At 40.7% G+C, this 18,654-nt stretch overlaps 1 protein-coding gene across 5 annotated transcripts in view; it reads right to left on the bottom strand.

The window, feature by feature from the left end:
• LOC115334876 (DAB2 interacting protein) overlaps positions 1–18,654 on the bottom strand; it is a 211,742-nt gene that overhangs the window by 154,918 nt on the left and 38,170 nt on the right. For 3 of the 5 annotated variants that reach the window (XR_003921283.2, XM_029999644.2, XM_029999646.2), the window contains exon 1: positions 12,314–12,691. The exons of 1 other annotated variant lie outside the window; for it this stretch is intronic. Coding sequence is in view for 3 of the 4 variants with exons in the window: in XM_029999644.2 (XP_029855504.1) it covers positions 12,314–12,434 (121 nt within the window). In the remaining variant the exon portion in view is untranslated. Of the gene's footprint in view, positions 1–12,313; positions 12,693–18,654 lie in introns of those variants that run through there. One more of the 5 variants, XM_029999647.2, reaches the window with a different exon arrangement.

Genomic DNA, 18,654 nt, shown 5'->3' with positions numbered 1-18,654 from the left:
TACTCCGTAATCTCGGTCACTGCGGATGTAAACTATGCCACCTATACACACCATCTGGGACAGGGCGTGGAGAATACAGCCCTCTTCCACTCGAGACTGCCAGCAGCCCCAACGGGCTGAAGCACCGTCAGGGGCCAGCTGCCTCCGCAGACTGCTGGCCCAACACAAGACGGCCATCAGCACGTGGTGGTGGAGGACCACAGACGCCTGGCAGACGGTCTCACATGGCCTTTCGCTAACCTCGCAGGATCCCCGCAGCAGAGCGGCTGGAGAACGGACTGTCCCTTCTGCAGCGAAGTCTCTCTCTGTGATTTCAGAACAGCTGACGCAGGTCGTGCCAGGCCTCCCATTTCATTAAAACTCCTGGGATTGCAAAGGGGAGTTGGAAATCTCACAAGAACAGATTGCGTTGCAGCACGTTGGCTCTCTTTGCTTTCAATTTCAGAGAGAACTAAAAAGTATAGAGGCACATAGTGCCACAGTGGCACCCCCAGTGAGACGGGAGACACCCATCCAGATCACAGCCATGTTTTTGTCTCCCATCAATGAGGTCTGTTTCACTGGCGAGGTGTTCTTATGTTTGGTTTGGGGCTTTCTGGAGAGCTGACTTGGACAGGTGAACTACAAACCAGTTCAGAACAGTTTACTTTGTGTGTGGAGTAGCAGCACAGTATAAATTAAAACTTTGCGCACTTTAATTACTAGGCCATTTTTCCAGTCGTGCGTGGTGGCTGCTGTAACAGGTCTGTACTGGCAAAATGCAAATTAAATAAATAAATACTTAATTTATAAGCATGATTCATCAGAGGTTTCATCTTCTATGGCAAAGAAACAGATGTTCTATTGATGGCACTTCATTAGAGAGATAAATGGGGTCACATACATATCTCTATTCACATCCATCTGCATAATAGACCAAACATTAAGATTTGAAATTCACATAGTACATGCAGCTTTTACATCAGCCTGAAAGAGTTTTAATGCCCAGAGCCAATTAATCCAAGTTAGATTGCCTTAACATTGAAGGAACTTTAATATTGTTCAAGAAAGCAGAAGGTTGGGATTTAACACTGGCTATTTGGGATACAGTTTCATTGGAAACACTTATAGAAGGATAACTGATTTTAACTAACTGGATAGCAGTAATTTTTGGTACCTACTGGACAAAATTTAGTATCTCTCCTGATGAAGCAACTCAAAGACAGCATTAAAAAGCAGCAGTGACAGGAAAGTCTGAAAACACTGTTCTTCCTCCAGTTAAAATTATGAAGGGTTAGGATTAGGAATAATGTTAGAGATAGCTGAGAATTTTTTTCTGTTTTTCCAAATGTTTATGCAGGAGGCCTAGGAGTTCCCCTGCCAAATAGAACAAGTCTCCTTCATTTTAATATGCATTAGATACAAGATAATGCTTATAAAAAGAGTGTCACCTTCTCTGCCAACCTGATTGTTTTTTAAAGGTGAGTGCTTACACAAATGTTCTGCATTTGCTTGTGTGTGGATGTGGGAGTGTATGCACACACATGTATGTCAGCATACAGTGCGTTTGCAACACATTGGCAATCTACCTATGTGCTGACATACCCAGAATATTGCTGAAAATACTTCTTGTCCTTACTACTGTTACTTATACATCTTTCTTCTAGCTATTCAGACTCTTTTAAGATATCATTTTACATTCCATAATTCCTAACTGTGGAATGTAAATCCTAATTTATTGTGACTGATACTTCTATTTCCTTTGGGGGCGGGTGGGTATTTCTGCTTCTCTTACACATACATGCTCTGAAAACATACTTGCAGGTGTCAGCTTCACAGGCTCACTTTTTGTTTTCAAGCAAACATTGCCAGTGCCAATGAAAGAGATAGGAAAGAAAACATTAAAAAGCAGTCATGTTTTCTTATTTCATATAAATAATGGTGTGCTGCAGATGGACATAAAGAAACCACCAAACTACTATATTTCTTAATGCAACTAATCTATAGCAATTGTGCTAGCTTTGTGATTGTGTTGCCATGCTTTTTAAAGTAATATCCACTGTTTACCTACAAACAAAAATGTGTCGTAGATTACAAAAAGGGATCTAGCAGGGCTATATTCACTAGTACATTTCCCATCCTATTTCTGAAGTGGGAGGGAGCAGGAGGATGTTCGTACCTACACTAACACTGACACTTGCATTTTCCGTCCTAAAGAACATGCAGGGTATACGTAGGGATTCCTTCCTCCACTGCTGAACCACAGTCACTCCAAGGAGCAATATAGTAGCTATTTGGCGACACACTGCAATGCTGCAGAACAATTTAGCACGTTGTGAATAGCATTCATTCTTCCTGGGGAGATTAATGCACTACACCCCACTCTCAGAAATTTTATCTTGGTATTCACCCAAAATTCAGCTGGTCCTAGAAGTAAAGTTATGTAAATGAACACCAAATGTTCTCACTTTAAATATGCCAGCCAGATCAAAATTCGTTCCCATCTAAGGGTATAAAGGTAATAACTGTTAACCTTTGACTGCTAAAAATGTAAAGGAAAAATATCTTTCATTTAAAACTTGCTCGTTTGGTTACCATGGACACTGCTTAATCATGAAGGATGACTATTACTTGTTCCTATAGTAACCAAGAAGCTTAAGAAGCATGCTGTAATTTAACTCCAGATGCCAAATTTTACAACAGTCCACCTATTACCACATTTGGATATTTCAGAACAAGCCCAGGCTTGATCTCCGACTCTACAAGAAATTCACTGATGCAGAAGTGCTGTAAGAAATCAAAAATGTGAGCACATAATGTACAAAAGAAACTTGCACTTCAAATAAATTGGTTTCTTCAAAAAGAAACATTAAGTGCTCAGCATCTGAAGATTCCTTTTTCAGTGTAAATGTTAATGAAGCAAAACTTTGGCCGTCTTTATTCTTGTCAATGTTTCTCAAAGTCTATACAATTTCAGGGCATGTTTTTCCCCAAAGTGAATCCTTCAACGCTCAGCTTAAAATGAACTTCTGAAGTAATGCTGAGTAGCCAGTATTCATAAACGAACCTGCGAGAGCAGATCAGGACTCCCAGCCTAGCTCTCAAGAACAAACCTACAATTAAAAACTTGTGTCCCTCATGCAAGCAAGAAGCAATGGACAGGACAAACCTTTCAAATTCAGGAACCAATGTGTTGCTCTAGACAGCCTTTTATAGTATTTCTGCATATTAAAAAAAAGCATAACACTTGCCTAGTGTTACTCATCACCATAAAGCTTTACCTTCAGCACCACCAAAGAAATTTTAGTCAGAAGCTTTGTCTCCTGTAGGTCTGGGGAGATGAGGCTTCCAGAAATTACCTGTGGCTGACACTGTTTCTTGACCCTCACCAGCTCTATATTGGGTATGAATTCACAGATTTCAAAAAGCCATCAATTTTTACATGCGCTGATTTCCAAAGGGGCCTGAGGAAACTCAGTTTAAAAGCCTGACCCTAAGGCTATATAAAACAGTGAAATGAGTAAGAAAGTTCTGGGGTTTGTGTACCTTTTTTAATACACATATACACAAACACACAAGCAATTAATATCTAAATTTAAAATATTCTCTGCAGTGTTTAAAAGGAAAGCAAACTACCTTCAGCTAGTGTCTGAGTTGAAAAAAAGCAAAACTGATAATGCCCAAATATGGAAAGTGACCCAGCTCGTTCCCGTCTCTGTTGAGAGCAAAGTAAATTAAAGGATTATAGAGTGCCTTCAGTGCAATAACTTAAGGGATTAGTGGCACACTAGAAGACCTTCAAGGGAAATATAGGTTTAAAAGCTTTAAAAGGCAGCTCTGTGTCTAAATTGTTTGGACTGCCACAGCTGTAAGGAGACAAACTTACTCTAATACATAAGAGATCATGCAAAGCCTGCTGAAACCCCTCTAAGCACGCTTTTGGAAGCAATTCTTTTTTGGACTCAGACCAGGGTTTTTAACCTCTTTCTCATTTATTACCTATGGCTTTTAGATAAAAACTCACTCTGCATTACTTGGGAGCAACTCTGCTACGTATTTCCTTTCAGAGTAATCAGTCCCTCTTAGCAATGCTGTTAGGGGAAAGTGAGGTTACTACCAGAAGGAAAGGACTTAAAATAGAGATAAGCAAAAGAGGAGCAAAAAGAGACAACAGTCAATCTTCAAGTTGCCTGAAAGTTGCTGGTACAATTTCCAAATTTCTGTCACAGCATTAAATGAGCTGTTCCTTGGATAGTAATTTCCCAAGTTACTCTTAAGCAGTATTGACAATTCTCACAATTTTATCAAGACTGTTGCTATATTTAGTTACCTCTTAAAGGTGCAGCTGCTGGGACCATGGGACATTCAGGTATGGGACTATGGCCAAGATTTTAGAGAAAGAACATGAGAGTCAAAACTCCCGAGTTCTCTTCCTATCTTGGGGCAAAAGGAAAGTCTCAGACAAGAATACAGAGCTACTGGAGTTTGTGCCATTACTCTGTCATTGACCACGCATGGGATTTCCTTCAAGTTATCTCCGGACACCTCACTGGTTAAATAAGAATGCATCAACCTAAGGCTTCTTTCAAGTCCACAAAGTATTTGCAGTTCTTATAAACATGCTAAAGAAAATCAAACAATTGTTATAAGGTAGTGTTTTGATTATGCATGAAGATATTCAGAAGACTTACTGTTTTGGTTAGCGCCACAAACACCACAATGGACACGTAGCCCACACTAAAGGTATCAGCAGACACATACACCTTCCCCGTTGCCCAATTTCATCAAGATTCTGGGTTCTTTAGTCAAATCTGCTTCTTTTCAAGCTGTTTATCCGACTTGCAAAGCTCGCTGCCCCTGCCTCAGCCCACATACACAGCTACAGCTGCTGACACTGTATCAAGGTGGCTGTATTGTCCTGCGTGAGCCTTCCCCCACGTTCCAAGTTACTCCCTACAGTTCTCCTGTCTTTCTTCTCCTTCCCTTCCTTCCCCTACCCCTTTAGTGTCTCACTATCAAAACTCCATATCCAGCAAGTCTTAAATCACCTCTTCTGCAACGTTCCTCTTAAAATCTGACAGAAGTTACACCTGGAATTCAAAGGAGGAGGGAAATACAAAGCTCTCAAAAATGCAGGATATTGTCATTAAGAGGACAGGTGAAAAGTAAATAAACAGTAAGGTGTTACCTCATACTGCCACAAGCAAATGAAGTGACTGGTCCCCCAAATCCCAAACATACTCCAAAAACTACCCCATAGTTTGTTAGCATCGCATGTTGGGCACAATATTACGGTTTAACTGCACTGTAGCTCCAGACACTAAATGGCAGCACTGACCAGTGGTTACACACAACACGGCTTATCAGGAAGTCTGTGTCGTTGGAAATAGAGGCTCTTCTTCCACTACTGATGACAGCAAGATGGGATGGGATATTTGTAAATCTTACTACATGTGGGTTTCTAGCTTACTATGCAAATAGCAGAAGGGCCAGTGCTCCTTGGAGATTTACTCTGGTGTTTCCAATGGCTCCTAATGGGAAGTTTTAAACCTTGATTAATTTTGAATCCAGGAGGAATTGACACATTTGTCACAGAAAATACTAAGTTTTGATGTTTCTGCATTTCTGACGTACTTCTAAACAAGGTGGTGTAGGTCAGTGTGGCACCACCAGCACTGTAAGTGCAAAAGAAGGAGCTCGAGGCACTACTGACACTGTGCTCCTGCTGACGGGTCCATCTAACCTTTGCCTCCATAGACAATAAATTCACTCTAAATTTTTGTTTATTAAATGGATACTTAGAATTCTACATCTGTTGTTTTCATATCAAAACAATTCAAGAATTCCTCCATCATGCACTACTTCCCAAGTTATTAAATTTAGTGTAGATTTTTATTAGACAATTAAGCATTGAACAAATACAGCAAAGTCTCAGCTGGAGCACTAGCGCTAAAAATAGCATGGCTGCCAGTGAGTATTTCCTACAAACAGTACAGCTTAAAAAATTTTGCATATCTTTTCTATGGGCATCTGTCAGCCACGCTGTTAACATTTCAATGAAAAACTGCAAGAGTTCTGCAGTGAAATAGAAAATGCCACAACAGAGACTTGAAAAACAAAGCAATGGTCATTAAAAACTGCAAAGCAGGAAGGTCTCCTTTTCCTGACATTTCAAAGACACCACCCTTGGAAAAAAAAAAACCCTATTGCTAATGTTTATTACTGGACTCTTCACTCGCCTGCTCCCAGCCCTTAAATGAAAAAAATTGTTTATGCAATATGTTTTAGAAAAATTATAGGTATTCTAAGGTACATGATTTGGATTCTTCAAGAAATCTCACATACAGGAGACAGGCAAAGTGTACACATGTACCCCTTCAGCTATCCAGGATATAAGGCAATAGAATAGAATAGAATAGAATTGTACTTTTGATTGGCTACTAAAGTGAATAACTTAAAACTTATAACTTAAAATCAAGTAAATTATAAATTAAGACTGGGAAGAGTGATTCTAAGGTTGAAATGATCCCAGTGCTGCCCACCGATGCTTACGACTGGAAGGTGGCCAAGCAGGGCAGCCCACATGGGAGTCCCAAGGTACAGTGACTCAATCTCGCCTCAGAGACCAGATCGACCAGGCAGATTGACCATTAATATGTTATTATGCTCATCTTTCTTTCCAGACTTGACTTCCTGCTGACCATACCTCATTCAGTATCAACCACTGGTAAAGAAAGATGTGCTGAAAAGGCAAAATCACTCATCTTGTCAAATTTTGTAGGATATGAGTCAGGGAACAACAGTAAAACTGGAACATTTTACTCAGATTTCTGCCTGCCAATATAAATACATGCAACACATAGGCATACTTGTATTTGCAAGGGTAACACTGTATATTTCAAATTTCTACATGCTGATGCAGAATCAGTTTCTTTTAATAAAAAACCATAGTCTTTAGTCTTACAGACCATTAAAAGCTGCTACTAGAGGTTTGTCAGATAGATATGGTGTCTCTCAACAAACTTATTATATAACAATCTAGATGCAATACAAAAGATCAGAACGACAACCCAGTAACAGAAGCGAGTGTGAAAGAGGAGGTTATAGTAATGTGTGCCCTTTATAGGCAGATGCACATATGGGGTTCTGATGGTAGTATTGTATTCATAACGACTATTCAATTTGTTAAAAGTAGAGACCACAGAAAGAAAAATCAAGGCTCAGGGGCACATACTGGTTTGGCATGCCCCTCCCCCCCCCCCCCCCCCCCCCCAAGAAGGCATTGGAATTGTGGGGACGTGTTCTGTTTGGACAGCACACGACAAATTACTTATTTGCTTATTTATTCATTAGTTGATTATGGCACTGTTCTTTGGAGATAGGTAGGTCTGGTCAAAACTGATCTATCAGGAAAGGTAGGTTCGGATATGATGCAGGTATTCTAATACCCAGGCCTTTGCCATAGCTAGAACTATCTAAGCTAAACTTCATTTAGAGTAAGTGCAGACAAAAGGTATACATTGAAACACACATGCTTTGAAAAATCTGAAAGGCATGCAGTGTGATTCAAAGAAAAGTTAATTGTGGGTCATGAAAAGAACAAAGTATTGTTTAAACATTTCATGTGAATTATTTACTTTCAGAACCCTGAATGTTACTTAACAATATAGTGGGAATTTTCAGTAAGAGCAAAATTTCAAATGAGACAGAAATCCATCTCCCCACAACATGTAATACAGTCGTGTCCAGGGCACTGCCCTGGGCTACAGGACAAAGTCCTGCAAGAGGTAGAAAGGAAGAAGTTCCACGTGGCATTCCTGGTTGAACATCACTTTTTGTTAACATGCTGCAAAATAGATTTTCAGCTAGGAAAGATTAGAGAGAAGTGTGTGAAATATCAGCTAGCTTTACATATAATAAAACCTCCTTTGTTGTTATGTCATTCTGTTACATGCTGGGACAATTTTCAAGTCTCTGCTTCCCTTGTCCCCAGCGAGTGCCTTAACCTCTAAGGTATTGGCTATTTGGGTATAAGTTGATCTTTCGTTTATCACTTAAAAGGTTTTCATTTCATCAAACAGAGGGAGAAAGACTAAATTCCAGCCGTTTTCAAGAGATGTGTATCTGAATAGCATGCGCTGAGAAAAAAAAACGGTCTGACCTTAGCCTCCAAGCTCTCAGTGTTTGGTGTACTAAAATACTGGGCTTTGCTGAAGATCAGTCAGTTTTCTCTTCACAGCAGCCATCAAAGGAAAAGAAGAAGAAAGCCTGTTTAATAAAAATCCTTTTTGTAGAAGACCTTGAAAAGCATTTGTGATAAACAGAACTTAGAGCAAGACATTTATGTCCAAGGAGCTGACAGAGGCAGAAGTATCAGGAACACTAACCTTCAAGATCAGGAACTCAAAATGTTCTCAAATTCTTAGAGCTTTGATGACAACTGATTGCCTACAGAGTTTTACAGAAGAAAGACCTGAAGCCAAAGATGCATTTGGCTCAGATATGAAACTGTGAATGGAGCACCCGTGAGTAGTTTCTATGAGCAAACTGAATTTTCAGAACACTTGCCACTGACCCCTGTTCCTTCATTATAGCCATAATTAAGTAGAAGCAGAGATACCATGAAGAAAGCCCCAGACCAAAGTACTGCAGGCAGAAGCAGGTGTTGTTTTTACTGAGAATTTTCCTTCTACCCTCTCTGCCTCCCAAGTACCTTCCACTACATTAGATGGATCACCTGGTAGTAATCATAATTACTGCCATGATTCCTCATATAGTTACACACATCTCTGAGCTGAACAGATGGTCCAAGGCAGAGATGGGGTTTCTGCAGTTAGCTTTTTTAACTGACTAACGCATACCTGCAGCATGTCCTGAATCTCTGTGGAAAGCAAAGCCAGGAGATTTCAGACATTATCATCATTCTAACAAAGATTAACAGTGGGGTAAAACCTGTCTTGTTTATCCATTATCAAATATCAATAATTTAAACATGCTGGAGGCATGATCACATGAGCCTCCTGATAGCATGCCTTTCTGTTCTGGTCTGATTTGCGCCCCCATCAGTTTCACTGTTCTTCAACTATTCTAGCCCTGGACCTCTCAAAGGGACAGACTGGCAAACATACTGAAACTTGTGATGAATGTGTTAAAAGCACCAGGGCTAACCAGAAAACTCTAGAATGGAGGATACCATCACACAAACCATCAAATAAGCTGGCTGTCATTGCGAACAGCTGAAAGTCCTATACATTTTTCCGCATGCTACATCAGATTGTCTCCATCTGGAGTCCCAACAGAAAGCAATCCCCTACTTTCCTTAGATACTTGCATAGAAAATGCAAATTCTGTTCACTTTGCCTATCTAAAATGCACTGCAGCAGAACTTTCCTGAAGGGAGTGGTTACCTCTTTCTTTGTACCTCAGGAAGCAAGACCAATTTCCCAAACTAGGTCTCAGCTGTAACAGCCACCACCTATGACTGCGATGCAGCTGTGCAAGCTGTAACCCCAGCCTGACTTTTACTGTTCATCCTCGGGCAGGCTGCACTCCATACTTACAAAAGGCCAGCAGGCAGCATTCATGCAGCAATGCTCATTAGAAGGGCATGCGTGGATAGGTGGCATTGCCCCCTCAGGGGGTGAGAGTGGGAAGTGGCAGTATATAAATATATGCTTTTAAACACAACCTCTTCTATATTCAAAGAGACTGACTGATATAAACTAGAGTGGGCTGAAAGAGGTTCTTTGACTCACAGCTTTTGGAAGAGGAGCCATGCTGGCAGCAGATGGCAGCACCTGCATCTCATGGGTGCTCCAGTGTCAGCTCTGGCATCAGGTATTTATCATCCAGGATTGATGCAGTACAAACAGTGAATGATTCCAGATGGGGAGAGAGGGTTGTATGCCAGCAGAGATCTCCTCCTCCCTGGTAAATGTGTAACAACTGCCTGATCCTCAGCAAGTTCCCTGTCTAAATGCATGCTGATAATCTGCTGAAGTGACACACCTTGGAAAAGCTCAACTTCCAGGTATCACTGCTCCTCCAGCTAGGGCCACAGGCTTTCCTGGGCTCTGTGGGGATCTTGGCAAAGGGTCCGGAGACTGGAGAGAGCAAAAAGTTGCCAAGAGGATGTCCGGGAAACACACGTGGCAAAACAGACCATTGCCAATTCCTGTGAAGTAACTCCAATACTCATGAATTTATGGTAACCTCCCACTAAGGATATCTGATCTATGACTATCTTAGCTACAGATAGCAAATTACGCTGCAGAGCATTTGAGAAGGGGACCCTCAGCTCCTTCCTTCGTGCAGACTTGTAGGTTTTGGAAATTAACATTACATCAAACCCAAAAAATCTAGAAACTCATTCTGACTTCTGCAGTCTCCATAGCTCCCACACCCCTACAGTCTCCTGTTCATTAACCTGCCAGTGGGATCAAAACTGTCAAGGGAAGTACTTCTGTTGCTGTATTCTAGCACTTCTTTCACTCTGTCCAGACTGGGAGCCAAGGGGCTGGAGCAGCAGGCAGTGATTCCAGACTCTGGACCAAGCCCTACCACTGACCTATTGCATGACCTTGCTGTGTGACACCACCACTGCACAACTTGCTTTCTACATCTCTTACAAAAACATGTTAAAAATAAAGGGAAAATTCTTCTCCAGATTTGCAAATCCCTTTAAGATCTACAGATAAGAAGCGCTCAACTGGTGCTGAGTATTATGATCCTCCTAGCAGGCAGGAATCCTAGAGACAAAGTGTGACAAACACAAAATACTCAGGGAGAGATCAACAGCAAGAAGATTTCAGTTGGTTCAAATCCAATTTCTTACAAACATTAGGATTGATTTCCATTTCCATCAAATCTGCCTGCATATTCCTTGTGTTCATGACAAATTACACTGTTAAGTTCATACTGGGTTACCTAAATGAAACTAACACATTTAGTTTGTCACAGTGACTGAAATGACAGTAAAATATTTTGGTTTTTGCACAGTACACAAATAAAGGGGGGAAGGGAACTGTTACATTCTTGAGTTTACAAACACTCCTCCCTGACAGGCAAAACAAAAAAAAACCGACATGGAAAGAAAAACACTGCCTGCTTAAAGGAAAAGATGAAGCTCAGGGACTGATTTAGCTTCCTATTGTTTTCTCAGTGATGATTCAAAATCCTGAAAAAAGTACTGTATGCCAGGAAAAGAAGAAAGAGGACATTGCACTAAGCTAAATCTTGCAGTGCTAGAGCCTATTTTACAATCTACTTCATAAATCAGAATTAACTCCAGTGAGACAAGTACAAGCCTGGATTTGCACAAACACCTGATGCAGTGTTGCAGTGGTGCTTTTTACTATGGCTTTTTATTCACACAGTAACAAAACAAGTTACTTTTAGTTAATGGCTTTGATTAAGCTCAAGACATTATAAACATGACTGGGTTGTCACACTAGAGGCCAAACACAACCCTTTCCCCTCCTTTCTGAAAAGACAGTTCAACAGCAAAATGACTCAAAGACTCCCGCTTCTTTGACTGCTTTAAAGATAGGCATAAGCATCAATAAACATTTATTTCACACTAGAAGAGAAAGCCAGAATAGCTTATTTTAAAAATGCAACTGGGTCAGTAGCTGCCTCAAGTAGAATAAATGGGCTGCATGAGTGAGTATGCCCTAAAGAAACATTACTCTGTGGACCTAACTCCTGCTGATGAGGACAAATAGGCCCTTTTAGAGCAGGATTTTTAAAAGCGCAAAGTGATTTGGGAATACAAGTCCCATAGGTTTTCACAATGCCTCAGGACCACAATCTTTAGGCTCTTTTGAAAATCCTACCCCTAAACTGTACTCAGCTTTGTAATTTCAACCCCCCCGGTGATACTCAGCTCATGAAAAACAAGAAGTTCTAGCATATAGATACCATCTCTTAATCAAGGATTTTCCAATCTTTATAATCACCAGTTAGGCCTCCAAACATCTCAGCTAAAAAAGTAGTTACCTTATTTATACAAATTGAAAAAACTGAACCATGGATAACTGAAAAGACTGGGTTAGTTAGAGTTACACAAGGTGTTAAAGCCACTGTAAGGAACAGCACCCAAGCCTGACTCCCCCAGCTAAGCTCTTAAGATTAAGCAGTTCTCCCTCCCCATACATGACTGCAGCACTACACAAGCAACTGACCTTCTGTAAAGCTCGACACATGCCTCATAGGGAGCAGGTACACTTATAAATATTCACACTGGTCATTCTTATCTACAGTAACAAAGCTACCTGTAAGCAACAGCACGTATGTCTTTGCACTGTCAATTAAAGAGAACTGTTGTTGCAATTACCCCTACTAAGCGGCCTGTTCCGGCTCCGGGATCTGCTTCGCTGTCTCTGAAGTCGTGACCTCCGGAGCAGTCGATAGTAGTAAGACGGTCTCCCAGAACTTTTCCTGCTGTTCATTGACATTTTTCTATCTATTTTACACACACACACATGCAGGCACAGGTTCACTCTCCCCTCTGGCAAAGTAGCAAGAGTTCCAGCCTTTAATTAACTGGAGGTTGGTTCTTTGGAGTGGAAAGGGAGAGGGGGGAAGAGGAACTCTTCACTTTACACATTTAAAAAGAAAAACAACAAGAAGAAAACATAAAAAAGAGAGAGACAGGAAAAAAAAGAACGCAGCACCAGAGTACATGTCTCAGCTGAGGGAGGACTTGCAGCAAGCAAGATAAACTGTACTAACAATTCCTGCCCCCAAAAAGATAAGCCTGCTGGAGTTGGAATAGGAAGCCAGAGTTGGCCTGGGCTCTTGAAACGTGAAGAATAGGCTGGAAGAAATCCTGGACTGGATCCTCTCCGCTGGACAGCAACATCTGATCAAACGGTACTGGAAAAAAATCAACAGCTTGCTGCATAAAAACAGCTGGGGAGCCTTAGGGTGCCAGCTAGTTTCTACCTGCCCCGGCCATCAGATCATTTCGGAGATGAAGTTTCAGGCGGCTTGGTCTGCAGCAGGAGGTATCTACGAAAGACTGGGTTGGGGAAGGGTATAATGATTTCCTGGCCATGGGACACATGTTAATAATCATCATGGAGCAAAAGCCCCGGAAAATAAAGTGAAACTTGAGAGGGGAAAACTTTAATTAGAAGTTGAATGAACAGAGCTCCAGACTCCCCTGGAGGCCCATTTCCTTTCAACATTCAAACTGAGTTATAGCACATCCCACAAATTAGAGAAAGAGCCTATTTACCATTTGGGTTCTGATGGCAGTGAAGATTCCGCCTCCGGCTCATATTGCTCAATAAAATTACATTTCAATGGGCAGAATTAACACTTTAAGTCACGGAGGAGAAGAAAAAGAAAAAGAAAAAGAAAAAGAAAAAAAAAAGAAAAGGAAAAAAAGAAAAAGAAACAAAGAAAAAGAAAAAAATTTGACTAACCAGATGAAAAATTTCACTCCACATTTACAGTTTAAAAAGGTCAGAAGTGAACTGTCCAGAATCCTTCATCTAAGCTCCTTCCCTTGCCAGCACAAAAAGCGCTCTGAAGGAAGAGCGATAGACAACATTTCAGAAAACCAGAATGGTGGCCAAGAACTTAACGCGCTGCCACTTCTTCTCACAAGTTGGCAGATAACAGGAAAACCTCATCAGAGTGGGATGAACTGCAAAATGACATTTGCACAATACATCTCTGCATTGTGTCCTAGTTTTGTCATTTTTCCCAGACATTTGTGCAAATTTATCTTTGTGGTGTCTTGTGAAGCTGTAGGACTAGACAGGCTTGGCTGAGTATGAGCTATGTTCCCCAGTTAGCAGGAGCTTCTTCAGAAGTTTGAAAGCTTCCCCGCATTATACTGTGTTGTACCTTCAATAAGAAGAGGCAGAAACTATCAGACTTCACTACCCTCACCAGGACAGAAGTCCCTTCCCTACCACCAACCAGCCACCTTAACTTTAGGATTTCACAAACTTGTGCAGTCATGGAAAACATCAGAATTCTACAAAACCTGTATTTTCTTATTTACGTATTGAGGAGTAAACCCATGATGTTTACCAGCTGAGAAAGGCCTTTCCAGGAGGAAAAGCCAAGCCTGGATCTTCAGTGAAGTCCATGCCTGGTTTTGAGGCCATGCGTGAGGAATTCAGCCCAGCTTTCAGGCAGTGCAGGAATGAGCCAATCAAGGGGGCAATGGCAAGTTCAGGTCAAGGAGGCAGATCCCAGCTGGACAGCAGAGGCTCCCGCCTGGCTCGGGGAGGGGGATACTGCACAGGGACATTCCTCTGCTGCTTCCACCCCTGGCACCATCAGTCACCCAATCCCACATCAGATCCCGGCAAAAAGGAAAAGGCTTCAGTTACGACACATCTGCCCTCTCCTTGTTATCCAGAATAATTTTTTTTTCATATTTGGGCAGATTAAAAAACAAACAAAAAATACAGGAACAACTATAACCATTAATAACAGATGAACGATCATCCTTTGCAGTTGATTCAATTCACAAGCAGGGCTGAGAACATCTAGAAGACAGTGATGGGAAAGTCTGAAAATACTGAGGTTCAGTTGAAAGATTTGCTATAGACAAGAAGCCAAATACTCAGGTGACTCTCTGCATTTTTGTGTCCTAACAACTGAGCTGGTAGCTCTTAAGAGAATCTTGTTCAATTATGCTTTTGTCACTAGAAATGTCTTTAAAACAGCCTATCCAATTTATTTCTCCTTTAGTCATTCCCAACAGCAAAAAGAGGCACTGATGGAAATGAAAGTTTAAACAAAACCATTTAAAAAGCTCACCCAAATTCAGACAATCTAAAAGGTGAAGGTTAACGTGCTTTGGTTTTGCTTAATTGGAGCCAGGTGACTCATCCTCAATCCACCTGGGATGCAGCGAGACACAGGCGCTGCTGATCTCCCCAACCTCTGTGAGCAGGTGGAAACGATCAGGAGATACTGGACGATGGGCCTGCAGTCTGTGCGTTCACCTACAGGTACTTAAGCATCTGTTCCATGTTTAGGGATTTTTAGTTTTAATCAACCTGGTACTTTCAGAAACATTCATACAGGTGACCATAAAACAGGAGAAGTTAATGAGGGACTATAAACTATCATGACAAGAGAACGCAGCCTTACTATAAAAGCATAAATGCCTGGGAGTTTTGTTCAAGTTTTGCCAGCTTGCCTCTGTCTCTCTCACTTCAACAACGTTTTTGAAGGCTTTGAGTTCAGATGCTATGTAGCAGCAAGGAACAAAATGAATGACCCATCTGGGAGGGAATGTGACTGGTCTGGACCTTTCCAATTAATCCAGCACTGCCCTTTTTTTCTTTCTTTTCTTTTTTTTCTTTTTGAAAGCCACATCCTGATACAAACAATCTTTTGTGTATAGCAGAATCTATCACTTGCAAACGTTAGATATATTAACTGCTCTAGAGGGAAGTTGACAACATTAAAATCTCTATCTCTAAAATAACACATCACAGTCTGGCTGTTCCCTCCAAAAAGCAAGACGGGTTCAGTCATGGGCTCTGCTGAATCTCTCAATAAGAGCAGCAAATGGAGCCAAACATAGCAGTGATTTTGGGGGTGTAAACTCCTCCTCCCCAACACCGAACACAAACCTAACCCATGAAATTAAATATCTACCAAACTGTGACATCTCACTAAAATATCCAGTTTGATATACTGTTGAGCTTTAGAGGAAAATCAGAGCACCCACAGCTGACCTGGCATCCCCTGTCATCTACTTCTGTTATCCTGCCATTAAGGCTTCTTAAAACTGGATTTATTTCACTCCTTTACCAAAACTAACAGCATGTGAATAAATTTTAAATTAGCACCAAAATAAGTTCTGAGATGGAGAGCTACACAAACATTGGCTTGTTTGCTTTGACATCAAAAGAAGCAGGCTGCTGCCTGAGGCTTTGCTCAGCTATAGTGGGGCTGCTCGGTCCTGGGAGGCCGACAGAAGCCATGCCTCCCCAGCGGCTAACACTTGCCTTTTTTATCATTTGTTTATTGCTTTGTGCTGGGAAAATAATGACTGTACTTCAGAATGCACGTTCCCAAGGCAGCCCCTACCATTAAACCTCTTGCCTTCCCAAAGGGCTTTAGAGGGAAACAATCATTCCTCTTAACTCCCTCTGATTTTATGGCAAGGAACTTGAATTCCTTATTCTGAAAGTGAAAGTTTCCGTGCTCTGTCAGTGGGGCCCAACCTGACCCCAAAAGCTCTATTTGTACAGGTATGAGGATACACTGATTTGTCCACACATGTAATTAATGGCCTCTGAATTTAGACTACCTTCTGGAAGACAGCAGCTGTAGTGATTTCATTTCAGTTTCCCATATTTTTTCCACAAAGAACTGAACTGAGGCTTTCAAAAGTTAAAACAAACAAACAAGAAAAGGTTTTGCCTTGGCCAGTAAAGGGAGGAGTGGTGGATATCAGCTTAATTTCTAGTTTGCATTAGATCAATGAACTGTAGACAGATCACTGAGAAGTTGAAAAAAATCAGATTGCAACCCAGATTTCCCTGTCACTAACTACACTACCTCTGAAGAATGATTATATTCATTTCACAATCCGAGGCGAAAGGAATAAGGGAATAATCTCTACAAAATATCTGTCTTTTAATACATAAGAGAAATATAACAGTGTTCTTGCCAGTGATCCTAGACACTCTCAAGATGTGCCTGCTTGAATTTGCTTACAAATCCATCGCAGTCTTCAGTTCAGCATACTATGAAGCTGGAAGATTTCCAGGCTTAATGCCTCAAGGCTACCAGAGATACATAAGCTCATATGCAGAGCCAGAGAGGAAGGTAATTTCCTTTGTGTAAGGATAACTTAACTTTTAATTCAGCTGTACCCACACCAAAATCTTCAGTGACATATTCGTTTGAAGACCTAAAAAGGAAAGTTTCATACGCACAATTAAAAGTAAACTACTTCTTAATATTTTAATGGAAAACAATGATTATTTTAAGACTGCGCGTAGGCAAATTAATTTCCTTACCACCTTAGGTGGAATGTAGCAACTTTTTGATAGCCTTGCAACAAGGTGGTACACAGATTTGGGATCAAAATGAGAAATAAACATTTACATTAAATTTAAGGACAGAATTCATTGCTCTCCATTTATTGAATGGTGTCACTATGCAATACTCTTGCTGTCTGTATGGTGATGAAATCCAAATGTAAATAGAAAGTAGTCATTACACATAATATAGATATTTAATTATATTGATGAGTAGAAAAAGCAGTGCCATATAAAAAAGGCAAGAGGAAGAATGTGCATCTGAATAATTTAATATTAAACAAGCGTTCAGGAGGTCTTACAGAAGTTAAATCAGGGCATGAATTCTTTTACCATTAGTGCTCCCTACATACAATTACTATTGTTTACTGTCAGTATGTTTACCACATATTTACTATGGCGGTGCCCAGAGATGCAAAAAAAGATCAATGTCACATTGTTTTGGGATCTGCATACACCACCAATTAAGAGTTGATTCCTTCTCCACAGTACTTATGATCTAACTAAATGCACACACTATTGCACACACCGCAGGCATAATAATTACCATGCCCATTTCATGAATGGAGAAGTGAAGCCCTGAGTGATTTATACAAGGTCACATGGGAAGGCTGGGGCAGAGCTAGGCATATACCCCGGATCCCTTAGTCCTTGCCCAAAGAATTAATGGAGCTTCCTCACTCTCTCAAGACAATCCCCTTCTGATGAATAAGTATTAAGCATAATAATAAATTTATTTTCTACAGTGTCTTTCATCCAACAAAGCATAGATGCTTTTGCAAATACTTGTTCAGCTTTTTAATTGACTTAAAACATATAAAATTCCTCTTTTTCACTTAGGTAAAAAAAAAATAATCAAAGGAATGTGCCCAATGTTAAGCAGGAAAGTCAGTTATTTGCTTCTAATAAGTAATGTCCTGATTTTAAGAACTAGTCATAATATAGTTTTAAAACGTAAATAAAAGAGTTCGTCAAATATCACACACAAAAAAGGAAGCAAGAGAAATAAAAATAGAGCCTAGGAATTCTACCTCTAATTCCCAACAAGTTTATCAACAAGCTGAGTTTTGGACCACATTTGATTTCTGCATACAGCAGGCAGCTTCTTGACAGTGGGAATTCGGTACAACATACCAGCTCCAAAGCCGTGTGGAACAGGCAAACAGGAGGTCGACAAACACGTTATTCATTGTGCTGGAAGGACGTGTAGTGCTTTGTGAAAAACACACAAAGTGATTCACATAGGAAGGGCTGCTCAGTCCCCGGGCAGGTTACAGTAACGCCAAGGAGAGTCAGTGTGTCTGAGAACCCGATTGGAGATGTTTCCTGTGCCATGTACTGCAAGGGAACAGGGAAGAAACACATAGACTGACCTCAAAGCGGAACACGTTTCCTGACCACTTCCCAGTAGAACAATAGAGCTAAAGAACATAAACTTCTTCAAATCAGCTTTCAGCTAGCTGGGGGAGACCAAAATAAAATCAGTTAGCTTACTCTAAATTTATTGACGTGTGTTCCTGATGATAAAGAATACTCTACTCGGATAACTTGGTTTATGACCTGACTGGTAATGATGCTAAGAAAGTTTAGAAAGTCAAAATCTATCTTAAGATTTGTGCTACGATTTCCATAGACCTAATGAAGTAAT

This window comes from Aquila chrysaetos, chromosome 24 (genome assembly GCF_900496995.4).
Source record: "Aquila chrysaetos chrysaetos chromosome 24, bAquChr1.4, whole genome shotgun sequence".
NCBI classification, from domain to species: domain Eukaryota; kingdom Metazoa; phylum Chordata; class Aves; order Accipitriformes; family Accipitridae; genus Aquila; species Aquila chrysaetos.
The sequence above is the reverse complement of the archived record's forward strand: the minus strand, read 5'-3'. Positions and strand labels throughout refer to the sequence as shown.